Here is a 14,138-nt window from a genome sequence, read left to right as displayed (position 1 = left end):
AGGACCGAGAGATGGCTCGGTGGTTAAGAACACTTATTGTTCTTGCAGTGGACCTGGGTTCAATTCCCAGTACTCATATGGTGGCTCATAACCATAAATCCAGTTGAGGAGGATCTCGTTGTCCTTTTCTGACCTCCATGGGCACCAGGCACACATGTGGTGCACCAACATACATGTAGGCAAAACACTCATACATAAAAAGAATAAATCTAATAAAAAACAAATGAAATAGGTATATAAAAGTGACAAAACACTGAGTGATCTCTTTACTGTATTAATGTACTCAAGGAAAATTAGCACATAAACCCTAAAACAATAGCAATAAAAATATATTATTTTATAATTCTGGTACCTGAAAGAAAGACAAATAGAAAAAACTATGTTAAAACATTAAAAAGTTGCAAATTTTCATTAAAGGTATTTACATTTGTATTCTAGTATCAGATATGACACAATTCCTTTAAATTAGATTTAATAGAATCTTTTATGAAAATAATATAAATAAATATTAAATATCCACAACATATCATATGTGAAGCATGAGGAGTGTTCCATAGTTTGATATTATCAATGGTGGGGTTCTTAGCTCCTTCCCTGAATCAAGCACAGTGGTGTGGAGCTTTGTGGCTGCCAATACTGCCAGTCACCTCTGCAGAAACTCATGATTCTGTAACAGGCAAACGTGGGAGCTAAAAACAAAGGATTCTTTTCTGTTCTGTTTAATTGTGAGCCAGAGTCTCATTCTGGAGCCCAGGCTTCCCTTGAAGTTGTGGTGAGCTTCTGACTCTGGCTTCTCAAACGCCAGTACAGGTGTGAGCCACTGTGCCAGGCTAAGGAAGGAAGGACTTTTACAAGTAGCTTAAGGTTACAACAGACAGAAAGCATTACAGCTATCTGTTTCCTAAGTTCTGAGGTTAACTTTCCATTGCTGTCCATACTTTGAGATGGGCTAGAAGACAATGGCCAGCGTCTGACCCGAAGGACCTCCTTGTTACCCTATGGTACCTGTGCTTGGCTTTCTCAGTCATTTCGTGCTTTCTCCACACTCAAGGCATTTGACAGGATTCTCCTCTCAACAAACGCTGTTCCATTTGATGCTCTGGGCCAAGCACAGTAGGAGCTGTTTGCCAAAAGCAGGGGTGAGTTCATGGGATTAACTACCCAGCATGCTCGCTGCTTAGGCACCTATGCATTTTTATGGATTTTGTTTTACATGGTTGGGAATTTTAAAGAAATATGCCCTAATTTTTATAACACTAATTTTCTCAATCCTAGACATTTCAAAGGGGCATGAGGAAAACCTCAGGAAGCAGGCACAGTGCAGGGCCTCAGCGGGCCTCCCTTCATCCTATGGTGGTGACCGTGACAGGAGAGTTTCAGATGGACTCGGTCCTTCCCACAGATGCTTGTCTGACCAGAGCTCCTGGTAGGAAGGCAGGTGAGGATTCTGGCAGGTGTCTCTTGAGGTCTGAGTCATTGTTCAGTGAAGCACTTGTGCGTGACATACTATGAATGATTTTGGAGAGTGGGTTCACTTACATCACAGGACGTAACACAACTCATTTGGAGGCTCTGAGCCAGCAAGGCGTGCGGGACTTGTCTTTGTGGGTTGCAGGTGGGCTATGGTCAGGTGAGAATAGGGTAACCAGGGGGATATCATCCAAAATCCATTTAGGATTCTGAGCCACTGACAGATGGCATCAAGGTAGGGCTGTCAGTGGGGTCATGAGGATAGGTATGCAAAAGGAGCACTGGGCAAAGTGTGTTGGAGGGGCCTGTTCTTAGAATGGCCGTCTTTTGCTTGCTTTCCTTTATTGCTTGTTGCTGTATATGGCATGACAACCTAGCAGACAGACACATGAGAGATGGCACAGCAGGCTCAGCCTGGCTTGCTGCTGTCCTCTAGGGACACCAAAGGTGAGCTCAGCCCTGTGCAAAGTCCACAATGTGCAACAGATACCAGTGAGCTCAACGTTTAGGGTACATCTCAGTAGTAAGGGAAGAGGGTGCTGCACTGCTGGTTTCCTGAGCAAGATGTACTTCTGTGCCTGAGCACTGACAAAGGGTCCAGCGCTATGGGGCCTAGACTAGGAAGGGTTCTTTGGTCATATCCATACACTCTGTTCCTGTGAGAGCAGACACCGTGACACAAGAGACCAGGGACAACAGGTACTGAGCCCAGCATCACTATGTCAACACACATGGCTTAGAATGGGGAGACTGGCACAGCCCTGGCAGAGACAGAAACTGTCACTGTCTCGTGTATGTCCTGCTGGAGCTCTTACTCAGGCCCCCCTTTGGGGTGGGGATCTTGCTTCCAACCTTGGGTCCTGAGGTTCCTGACTTCGATGCTGTTTGGCCCTTCCCTGCAGGGGAGACAGATGCACAGGACACAGAACCACATGAAAAGAGGAACTCTTACCCACAGGTGGCCTGCAGACTCCTCAGTGACCGTGAGGATTGCTGGGAGAACCCATACTGGGACAGAGATACCCACATGGCAGCAGGAGAGGAAGACAAAGAATGCAAGGCACAGAAGGCCACCAGTTCAATGACCCAACTCCAGACATGTGTCAGCAGCCACAGTGAGTGTGGCTGAACGAACCTGACAAGGAGCCATGGACCTGTGTCCACTTACTTTTAAGAGAGGCTGGATGAAAGGGAGATCTTACCATGTGAGCCCTGGGCATTGCACCTGGTGCAGCCTGAGCAGGAACATAGGCCACTGTTTTCCGGTGAACCAGGAATGGAATGGAGGGCCTTCCTTGTACATGAGTACTGAAACACTGAGCTACGACCCTAGGACAGGTCACTGTTTTATCACATGGTGTCACTATATCCAAAGGTCTTTTGCCTTGGAGGTATCTCTTAGCAAAAGATGTTTCCCAAGAGGCTGTCTTAAATTTGAAATGGAATGCCTTAGATGGTGGAATGTAAAGAAGGCAGTGGCGAGCTAGGCGGTGGTAGTACACACCTTTAATCCCAGCACTTGGGTGGCAGAGGCAGGTGGATCTCTGTGAGTTCGAGGCCAGCCTGGTCTACAGAGTGAGTTCTAGGAAAGGCACAAAACTATACAGAGAAACCCTGTTTTGAAAAACCAAAACCAAAACCAAAACCAAACCAAACCAAACCAACACAAAAAAGAAGGCAGTGGCTTTCTCTGTGAGTGCAGTAGTGCAGTTAACATTATGTTTCTAAATCCTTCAGAGTGAGTTATATAGAAAGAATCAAGGTGCAGCAGCATCTGTGGTGAGCCTTACCAGCCCCCCAGTGAGCTGCCAGGAGGTATTTGTGAGGAGTAGCCATTGCCTGCACTTGGAGAATGGGGTTAGCAGGTCAGCTGCACATGGATAGGAAGCTCAGGATGCATTTTGCCTAAGCTACAGCAGAACACAGGAGCCCCACATGTGGTTTATACCTCACCTTGCTGTGGGGCTGTGGCCTTGTAGAGAACGTGTGTCCTGCGCAGGTTCATTGTGCAGCCGGTAGGGCCCATCAGATGAGCCTTCCATGCCTGCAACAAGGAGGAGGCTCAGCATGTTAGCCTGGTGGCTCCAAGTGACCTGGGGTGCTACCAGAGTGGACAACTCACTGTTCATAATGAGAATGAGGTGCTAACCAGTGAGAGGCTTGGCTCCCTGCCCTTCTTCAGCCTTAGTACCTGAGTTTCATTGGCTGGTGAGTATGCATTTCACATTCCACCCTGGATGAATGGAACCTGAGCCCTGTGGTCATGAGGACTTATTTCCGCAAGCAGCTAGGAAGCACTAGGCAGTGGGCCCTTCCCCTGATGAGCTGCAGGTGAACACATAGGTCAGCTGGTAGTTCCATGGTAGCACAGGAGTGAGAAGCCAGGAGAGGTCCACCTGGCCAGCCTCTGAATCAGGGGAACCATGAGGTAAATGGATGGTAAATGGATGTTGTCATACAGGGCTAAGTAGGGTGTGTTGTATAGCACAGACAGCCAGAACAGGGAAAGCAAGTAACAGCATACAGCTACTGACAGAGAGAGGGTATTAGTGAATAGCAGATGGTGGGCACAGAGGAGAGAAAGGAGGAAGCTGCTGGCTGGTTCAGTACTGCTCAAGATGGAGACCAGGAGAGCGACGGGAAAAGAGAGATGACTTTGGGAGGTTGGGAGTGGGTCAGTAATGACAGTGATTTAAAATGAAGGTTACGGAATTACAAATGAGCAGTGGAAGGCAGAGTCTGTGGATGTGCAGGTGTGAACAAGTCCTCCTAGCACAGGGTAAGGAGGGGACAAGGACAGCAGCCTCAGCCTGGATGCAGTTCTTTGAACATGCCTTATTTACAGACTTGGGGAAACCATCTATAGAACTCAAGCCCCTAGACCAGTGAAATGAAAGCAATGCACCCAAGCATGTCTTCAGTGGGTGTCCAGGCTGGTGGAGCTATACCCTGGGCTCCAGAAGAGAACCTGACTCTGGTTGCCCCTTGCCCTGGGCTCTAACAGAACATTGATTCTTGTCAGCCTCCGGGGGACTGGACCCACCGCCTCCAGTGTTGTTTGAGCTGTCCTAGGGTAGACACACTAATTTATGTCCTCAGGGCCTTTGAGGTTGGTGAGGCTACAGAACTGGGGTGGAGGCATGCTGGGATTCCAGGGAGACAAGGTGAGAAAGGAGCACTGGCTGAGTGTGGATGGGAGACAGCAGTGTGCACTGACAGGTGGTGACATGTAAGTGTCCCAGCTCTGTCCACTGTGGCTTGGCAGCAGCAGTCTTCCCTGTTCTGAGCGCTGAGGCCTGCTGAGAGGGCCGCACCCTTAACAGGACAGCTGACTCCTGGTCTGGGCAGAATGTTCCAGATAGGGGGGTGCTACCTAAGGCCATGTGTAAGTCAGCTCCAAAGTCTCAGGAGACTAGGCAAAGGGGCCTCTGTTGTCCAGACGTGTTCATCCATAAGGACTGGGATGGCCGTGGCTCTGTATCTACTCTTATCCATGAGTTTAGGAAGACACTAAAAGCTGATAAGCTGCCACCAAGTGAGCTGGCCTGTCATTCTGAAAGCTGCCTAGTGTTGTGTAATAGTTTCCTTCAAGATTGAAACATTTTATTCAGAGGGGAAATTCCTTAAGCAAGAAGGGAAACAACTCAAAATATATTCCTCTTAAGTTATCCCAGTATAACTCATGCATGGTTCACTAAGTTGGACTTTGGTACTGTACTATTGTGGGCTCCTTCTCTGGGGTGAATAGATGTGTGTGTCTTCCCAGGAAAAGTCACACAACACTGGTGATGAAGAAAGGTGACCCGAAAGAATATTGGACTCTATAGCATCTCCTGGGGCAGAAGCAGAGCCAACAGAAGGTCTCTAGAGCTGCCTGGCATGGAGGGCACCACCACTGTGCTGTGTAGACAGCTAGAAAGGGGTAGATTCGTGGATACTCTGGGCCCTGCAAGTATATCCAAATACCAAAGACAAAGTACATGCCAAAAAAGCTGCCTGTGTCACCATGCTACTTACTGAGGACAGGAGGAGAGCATGTCACTGAGAAGGAAGAGAACTATCAACCACTATGGGGAACATTTTGTTACTCCAAATGGTTATGGGCTACAGACCCGACCATGATGCCAGGGAGGCCTGGATCCACACATGAAAGCCATGACCAGGAAGTGTAAAGCCACCATTTCTGACTTCCCAGTGACTGAGTCTCGGCTGTTAGGAAGCCAGGAGGGCACTATGCCTCATAACCATCATCCTAAGGATCCCTCTCAGCTCGGGCCTCCTCACCTCTTCTCCAGGGGCAAAGTTCTCATGACACAGAGGACATCGGTTTGCCACCTTCTCCGATTTGGCAGCTGAAATGATTTTAACAAATACTTGGTTACTTGAGTGAACTCTCAGGGAGAGGAAGGATGCTTCTAATCCCACAATGCCCAGGCCTGACCCCCAACAGTAGCTGGACCAGGACCAGGGAGGACACCTGGTGACCAGATGACACTCACGGTTGCACTCCTTAGTTTTGATGTGCCTGGGAAGCTCGTCCTTGGGAACAGCCTCGCTGCAGCGGTGGCACTTCCCAAACCCGTCCCTTTTGTCACATTCTGTCAGCAGGTGTTCTGTCAGGCTGGATATCTCAACCACCTGGACCCCAAGAGACAGAGCAATGTGACTTCTGTGGGACAGTACAGACCTCACAGAGAATAGGGCAGCTCTTCTGGTTCCTTTAGTATTTGACCTACAGTGTCTGTAGAGACCCTGTGTCCTTCTCATGTCTCCTTAGTGTCATGTAAATGCCATGGGAGGGGGTGGAGCTACAGTTGATTTCAGTGTCTGCTGTGGCTCTGGGTTCAAATTCTGACTTCCCAGTATCTCTTAAGAATGTGCACATCAATAGGGTTCTCCCACCCATCTAACACTTGGTAGGAATACCTTCCACATAGCCATGGCACCATACACTGTTGAAGAGGCCAGCTGCACACCTGGGGCTTTCAGATTTCTCTGCCAGGCAGGGGTTTGAGTGTCCAAAGGGTGGGACCTACCCTCTTACACTCTTCCCTGTGTGGCAGAGGAAACAGAACACTCCCCATCTTGTCTTCTTCATTTGAAGAGAGGATCAGAGCAGGAGAGAAGTAGATCAGGGCATGAACCCTAGGAAAGACTGGTAGGGGGACAGCCCAGAACTAAAGACTTCCATTGTGGGATATTGTACACTCTGAAGATGTATGCTGTGATTGGTGTAATAAAAAGTTGAATAGTTAGGCAGGAGGTGCAGGGGGACTTCCAGACAGAGAGGGAAGAGGAGATAACCGAGGCATGCAGGAGACACCATTAAAATGCAGAATGAGTCGGATACACAGAATGGGGGAAGAGGTTGTGCTTTTGTTTCCACAGGAAATGAAAAGCTATGGGGATTCCCTCAAAATTATCAAAAGTCAGATTTGACTAGGGGAGTCCTCCTGAGGATCTTGGCTGCAGACGTGAGGGAGGAATCCAGGAAAGACTACAAGACAGGTGACATGTATGCTGATGCCCTCTGCATGGAAATAGCTCTGAGATGGGATGAGACATGATACATCTTGCTGGCTACAGAGTCCTCATGACAGAGATTTGATTATACAGTCCAAAAACTTATAAAGTTGACAATTGCCTTTTACCTGCTCAAACATAAAGCAGAAAATCATCTTTAGCTGACTTGTACACACTGTACATTCCATACTTGCATTAATGCAAATATATGTTACTTTAAAAAATTTGTGTGTTTTTAGCAAAAAAGGACCAGACATTAATGAAGACAAGTAGCCTAGATGATCCAGCTTCTCAGAATGCTTCTGTAGTAGTTTCCTCAAAATTCTGCATCTAGAACAACTTAAAAGCTGAGATGGTCCAGCCTCATAGACTACTCCAGCCAAGACTTTAGATAAGCTCTACACTTTTCCACCATACAGAGACTAAGCAAAAACAAACAAACAAACAAACAAACAAACAAATAATACAGCTACTTCTCCCAGGACTTGACGATTATCTCGGTTTTCTTAGGATCCCCTTTGCCCCCAGACAACAGGAAGCCATCTAGAGAACATGCTGGCCACATTCCCAAGAGGTGGGCTGGATGATTCGTGGTGATTTGATGGGTTATGGATGTTTATGATCATTTAGGGGAATTCGTTACAAGCTGTTATTGATCATGGTCAGGAAAAAAGCCGAGCAAAGATTAGATTCAGGGATCTCATTTTGAAAAGAAAAAGGGGGATATAGGAATGATAGGATGACAGGGTAGGTTATCAAATCTGCTTTTAAACTAAAAAAGCAACTACCAGTCTTAAATATTTTACATTGGTATGGATTTTGAGATACTGATACAAACATAAGGTTATTTTTGTTATACTGAATATATGTTTCCACTCTTGTTTAGGTGTTTTTTTCATATTGATACAAAATTAAGGTTATTTTTGTTAGAACATAATATATATATACTCTTGTTTAAGGTATTGTACCTATGCAGCTCATTTTAAAATGTAATGTAACATTCTAGTCCTTAAAGGCTATTATTAGAAACTGTCTAAGATAATTAAGAAATGTAAGTTGCCAGGCAGTGGTGGTGCACGCCTTTAATCCCAGCACTCAGGAGGCAGAGCCAGGCGGATTTCTGTGAGTTCGAGGCCAGCCTGGGCTACCAAGTGAGATCCAGGAAAGGCATAACGCTACACAGAGAAACCCTGTCTCGAAAAACTAAAAAAAAAAATAAATAAAAATAAAAAAAATAAAATAAAATAAAATAAAAAAAGTAAGTTAGTAGTTAGTCATCTATAACAAATTTGTTGTCATGTTAGGTATGTTTTCAAGGTCAAACAGAGATATATTTTAAATAGATGGTCTTCAACCACTTCAAAGACCTACAGAATATGGCATTTAAGATGTTTTAATAACATAAGACTTTTCATGACAGTGAGACACATGTGCTTGATGGGCATCAAAGAACCTCCATATCGAGTTTGCTTTCACTGTGGTAAAGCTACCCATTTGGGCAAGAAACTGCCCTTGCCTCTACTGCTGACAGTATGTTGTTCAAACTGGACATGCAGGACACAAAAGAATGCAAATGCTGAACTTTGCCAAGACAAGCTAGGACAGTCCTTCAAAATTCCTGCTTCACAGAAAAGTCTGTCAGATATTCTAGGTCTGTAGGCTGAAGATGGATGCCTCAATGTTGCAGAGGAACCTTGGGTGACTGTCCATGCAGCCAGATGTTTCTGTCATTTTTACAATTTTGGAAGTTGCTTGTTCTGCACTTCCTGTTTACTCAGGTAATATATCCTTCTCAGGTCTCTGATGGGGTTGAAGATGAGATAGTTATAGTTTTCTTTGTTAACAAATTCAGAAAAGAACCTCATAAGAGATATAAAGTTTATAAAGATTGAGAGACATAAAAGTCTAAGTTGTTTAAGAAAATGTTTTAAGATCTAAAAGCATAATTTTAGGATGGTAATACAAGTTATGATAAAAAATGTTTTAGGTATAAAATGTTGGATTCATCCAAATAGAATAGATAATAAAGGAATTTCTTCAAATTTGCCAAATACAAAAGGACTGGACATTGTAAATGTATTTCTTAATCAATAATTATCCTTATTGTGTATAATTTTACTGTATTAGAATTAAAATATTTCCTATTTCTTTAGACAAAAGGGGGGATGTTGTGGGATATTTGTACATCGTGTGAAGATGTATGCTGTGATTGGTGTAATAAAAAGCTGAATAGCTAGGTGGGAAGTGCAGGCACTTCCGGGCAGAGAGGGAGAAAGGGGAAGAGGAGACAATCGAGGCACGCAGGAGACACCTTGAGATGCAGAATGAGTTAGACACACAGAATGTGAGAGAAGTAAAAGCCATGAGGTAGAATGTAGATTAATAAAAATATGGGTTAATTTAAGTTATAAGAGCTAGTGTGACAAGCCTAAGCTAATGGTCAAGCTTTCACAATTAACAAGTCTCAATGCCATTATTTGTGAGCTGGCAGCCCAAAGGAAAGTCCAACTATAGACTTCCATTCAAAAGACACGTGGAGACAATGAAAAGACAGACATGGCAGAGAATGAGAGAAGACAGGTGGGCCCACTGCATCTAATGGACAGATGGCTCTATCCAGATGGACAAGGTGACAACAGAAAGGTACCTAGCGAAGGTGGCCAATGACCAATGGACAAAGGGCGCCCACCTCAGTCACAGGCAGTGTATAACATGTGAGAACAGAAGTGCTCTCTCATTACTGTGAGCTGTAAGGTGGCCAGGACTCTGCAGTAGAAAAAGTCTGTACAACAGGACCAGGCTAGACATGTGGCCCAGTGCTGCACTGTGGTCACATCAACAGGACCAGGTTAGATATGTGGCCTAGTGCTGTGGTCATATCAATACTCCATGATTAATTTGATCATGGCCGTTGTAGAGCAGAGAACGCTGTGCTGATCTTGAACCCAGAGTTATGGCAATGAAATTATACAAAACAATACACCAATAGCCTGATACATGGTAACAGGTGGAGCTGCAGCCCTTGCCTGAGATCCCGCTCACCACTGCTGAGGTCATCCTGAGGAAGCCCTAGAGTAGTAGTACATAGGAAGTGGAAGGTCCACTGACACAGCTCTGTGAACTGTAGCAGCTGCCATGAGTAGCCTCAGCAAACTCACTGGCTCACCATGCCAGGCAGAACTGTCTCTTTGTTCTGTTGGTGTCCTATGGGGGGGGGGGCAGATGTTCTGTATGTCTCCACAGGAAAATCCACACGGCACATCAAAGCCTGACTATAGACATGATAGAGACAAAAAAGAGTCTGGGAGAAGCAGCTGCATTGCCTGCTACAGGTTATAAGAGGCATCTACAACTGAGGCTGAGCCATCTAAGGCTGGAACATCCACAGGGGAATCTCAATATGCCTGTCCTTGTGTGGTAGAGGATGGGACACCTTTTTAAAGGAGGTCCTGAAAATGGCACTCAATCAGAGGACATAGTACACGTCTTCAAGCAGCACACAGGGGACAAGATTGGAAGCAGGCCACAGTGGTGCACATCACCTGGCTACTTGCTGGAGATGGAGGGCAGACAATGCCCATGGGCCTCTACAGGACGGAGGACCAGACAGTGTCACAATGCCCATGGGCCTCTGAAGGACGGAGGACCAGACAGTGTCACAATGCCCATGAGCCTCTGCAGGACGGAGGACCAGACAGTGTCACAATGCCCATGAGCCTCTGCAGGACGGAGGACCAGACAGTGTCACAATGCCCATGAGCCTCTGCAGGACGGAGGACCAGACAGTGTCACTGCCCATGAGCCTCTGCAGGACGGAGGGCAGACAGTGTCACAATGCCCATGAGCCTCTACAGGACGGAGGGCAGACAGTGTCACAATGCCCATGAGCCTCTGCAGGACGGAGGGCAGACAGTGTCACAATGCCCATGAGCCTCTGCAGGATGGAGGGCAGACAGTGTCACAATGCCCATGAGCCTCTGCAGGATGGAGGGCAGACAGTGTCACAATGCCCATGAGCCTCTGCAGGATGGAGGGCAAGGAGGTGCTGCTGATCCTTTCCCCACTGCTGTGGAGGAATGAAAGCTCACGTGGTGGAAACCACTCCAACTTCTTTCCGAGAGGCCTTCAGAGACCTGCCCACTCTGTAGAAAGGTCTCATTATAGCCTTCTAACAGACCTAGGAAAGCACTGTAACAGCAGTCAGATAAGCAGGTAAAGGGTTTAAAAGCAGAAGACACCCTGTCCCAGGAACCATAAGGAAAACCTCAGTGCTCAGAGTGGGCTACCCCCTACAATCTGTAGACCAGGAGGCTCCTTTAGGCCACCTGAACCACATACACTGTGGGCTGTGTGCAAGAAGCATGTGGTAAGTCCCTACTGCTAACAATGCTACATGCTGTAGTAGACAGACATGGAGGAGTCCAGCTAGGACCCTCCCCATTGGCTGGCTAAGGCAGTGCCAGAAAGTGCCACGCAGGCTACTGGGAAAGACGGTCACAAAGGGTCCTGCACAGCTATGAACTCCACTTACTAGGCTACAACATGCCAGGTCCTGCTGCTGTAACAGCAGCCCAAGCTCTACAGTATAGCCAACAGTTTTCTGACAGGATTAAACCCCACTCTACAGCACACAACTCGGATAAGCCAACAAAGACCCATAGTGATAAGGTCATGGGCCCCAGTGGGAAGGCTACTGCTACTGTTTTCTCAAATGATGTCATAGTGTCTTTTGAGCATTTGTGTTTATGTCTCTAGATTACTGCTACTGTGAGTTGTGGTCAAAGGCACTTCCATTTGTAACGAGTACCAGTTACTTCAGAGAATCCTAATAGGCCTAAATGCTGAGGATACATATCTGCTGCTGTGACATGTAGAAGGACAAACTTAACACGGCTGTTAACTCAAAACATCTTCTCGCTGAACTTCCTCTCTTTGAGGCTTGGTTAGGTGGGAAAGTACTGTTTTTACCCTACAACCTTGTCCCAGGGTCTGCTGAGCATATAAGGGAACAAAGAGAGAAGATCAGCTGCCCAGAAGAGACAAATTCATGGAACCGGTGCCGCAGATGGCATCTATGAACCAGCCACTAGCTTCATTCAGCCCAGTGCCCTTGTGTCCTGGCCTCTGTTGATTGAGGGTGAACACGTTTCTTTGCTTTCTTGTGTTGGTGTAAATTGTTGGTTGCAGTTTCCACCTAACAGTGGTAATCCAATGCTCAATTATACACTGAAGGAAATACTTGGTATTACCCCACAAGCTCCGAGAATACAGCAGAAGCAGGCAGAAAGAAGGCAAGCCCTGGAGGATGTGGTGAGACAGTGCAGCTCTTTCCTCTGGGCTTAATGTAATGACTGGCCCCAAGGGGCAGAGACTGTGGTAACCTACAAAGTACCTTGGCCCCACACTTACAACAATGAAATAAGAAATGACCATCATGATCAATAGGTCTGGGTGATGGTAATGGAGCTGTTACCATCCAGAAGCTCCACTCACTATGCCTGTTCCTACCCAGCCACACATGGTCTTGTGGTCTTGTGGGGTAGACAGTAAGTGGAAGCTTGACTGAGGGCTACGGGGAGTGGCACACTTTTCAATGCTGCAACTGTTCAAGGGTCAGCCACAAGTAACTAATAAATCAACTGGTAAGTTGGACTTGGAGGGTCTGAATTAGTGTCCTGGCTGGGGACAATGGGTGTTTCTTTATGTTTCCCAGGAGACTGCCAGCAGCAGAGCTATTCCCAGCAGTCCCAAACTGGAACAGTCAAGCGTATGAATCAATTACATGGCAGTAGGTAATCTGACACAGGAGAGCATAGGCCCACACTGCAGGACTCCACTTACACAAGTCCAAGCAACGATGCTGTGAATACCATCGAAGTGGGATGGAGATAGCTTGAGTTGAGGGTAGTAGAGACAGTGGCTGACAGAGCCAGTCTCTCTGGGCCACAGCATGGACTCCACTTTCCTCACGACTTTCCCTTTGTAGCTTCAAAGATCTGAGTTACCCATGCTTTGGTCTTTTTCTCAAAACCTAGGTGTCCTAGTGCTCAGCACCTAACTTGCCTGCAGTAGTCACCTGTGAGTGGCCAGAGCCCATGCCCAGCACCTGACCTGCCTGCAGTGGTCACATCTCGTCAGCATGAGGCAGTGTTTCCAGTAGTGCAGGTCCAGACCCTCTTCTGTGAAGGACTCATTCCTCTCCCCACAAAAGATGCACAAACTACAATGAAATAGAAAAGCCAGAAGTGAAAGCCACCATGGCCACTCAACCCCCACTGCATTAGACTCAGAATTCCCCAGACCCCTCCTGTCCTGAAATGCCTGGTGCTCTGAGGGCAGGCTGCACCTCTTGGGGAGGATAGCAGAGCTCAGGGTCCATGCATAATGCCTGGAGAAAGGACCTCACTGAACAGCTGACATAAGTTACAGAAGAGCTGGAGGACAGCCCAGGCCCTTACTGATTGGACCTGCTTTTGGACAGGATGTCCAGGGCAACTGTTGTAGGGCAGAAGATGGGGCCTGCAGCTGTGGCTGGCAAGGGCAGTGTGGACTGGCTTAGGGTTTCCAGGCTTTGGAGTCAGGACGAGGAGTCCAGAGAGTCACAGGGAGCCTGGGAGGAAATGCACGCCCAGGCCTCTCATGTCTCCATGCAACAGACACAGGTGGCATCACTCACTTATCCAAATAGTGGTTATCTGGGATTTCTGGAGTCTCAGGTGGGACAGCTTTCCTTCCTTGAGGGTCTGAGGAGATTAAAAAAGCACAATTTAAGTAATGTTTGGTTGAAATGTTTAAAGTTTCAGCAAAAAGTAGTAATTTAAAAAAAATGTCATTTTGTTTTATTATGAACCCAGTGGTAAGGTGTACACACAGTTTGTATCCAGTTAGGGCTGCAGAGCCCAGAGAAGCAGCTTTCTTTCTTTTTCTTCAGTGCTAGGAGTCAATCTGGGCCTTGCACATCCCAGGAAAGCACTGCCGCCATGTACTACACTACAGCCCTGGTGTGTGGCCAAGGCCTTGCTATGTAGCATGGAGTAGCTTCAAACTTGCTGCAGTACTTTAGTGAGAACAGGCCCATGTTTGAACACTTGGTCCCCAGTTGGTGGAACTGTTTGGGAAGCATGAGGAGGTGTGGCATTGTTGGA

General features: G+C 46.8%; 1 protein-coding gene across 2 annotated transcripts in view; it reads right to left on the bottom strand.

Moving 5' to 3' along the window:
• Positions 1-245: 245 nt before the first annotated feature.
• The window catches only part of Cep104 (centrosomal protein 104), a 40,595-nt gene continuing 26,702 nt past the window's right edge, over positions 246-14,138 (bottom strand). For both annotated transcript variants that reach the window (XM_036179986.1, XM_036179988.1), the window contains exons 17-22: positions 13,670-13,736; positions 13,105-13,213; positions 5,970-6,108; positions 5,755-5,822; positions 3,424-3,514; positions 246-2,366 (exon numbers count right to left, since the gene is read on the bottom strand). In XM_036179986.1, the coding sequence (XP_036035879.1) occupies positions 2,251-2,366; positions 3,424-3,514; positions 5,755-5,822; positions 5,970-6,108; positions 13,105-13,213; positions 13,670-13,736 (590 nt within the window). In that variant the 3' untranslated portion in view covers positions 246-2,250. The remainder of the gene's footprint in view (positions 2,367-3,423; positions 3,515-5,754; positions 5,823-5,969; positions 6,109-13,104; positions 13,214-13,669; positions 13,737-14,138) is intronic.

Source organism: Onychomys torridus, chromosome 2 (assembly GCF_903995425.1).
Source record: "Onychomys torridus chromosome 2, mOncTor1.1, whole genome shotgun sequence".
NCBI lineage: Eukaryota > Metazoa > Chordata > Mammalia > Rodentia > Cricetidae > Onychomys > Onychomys torridus.
Note: the sequence above shows the minus strand (reverse complement) of the source record. Positions and strands in the feature narration are given on the sequence as shown.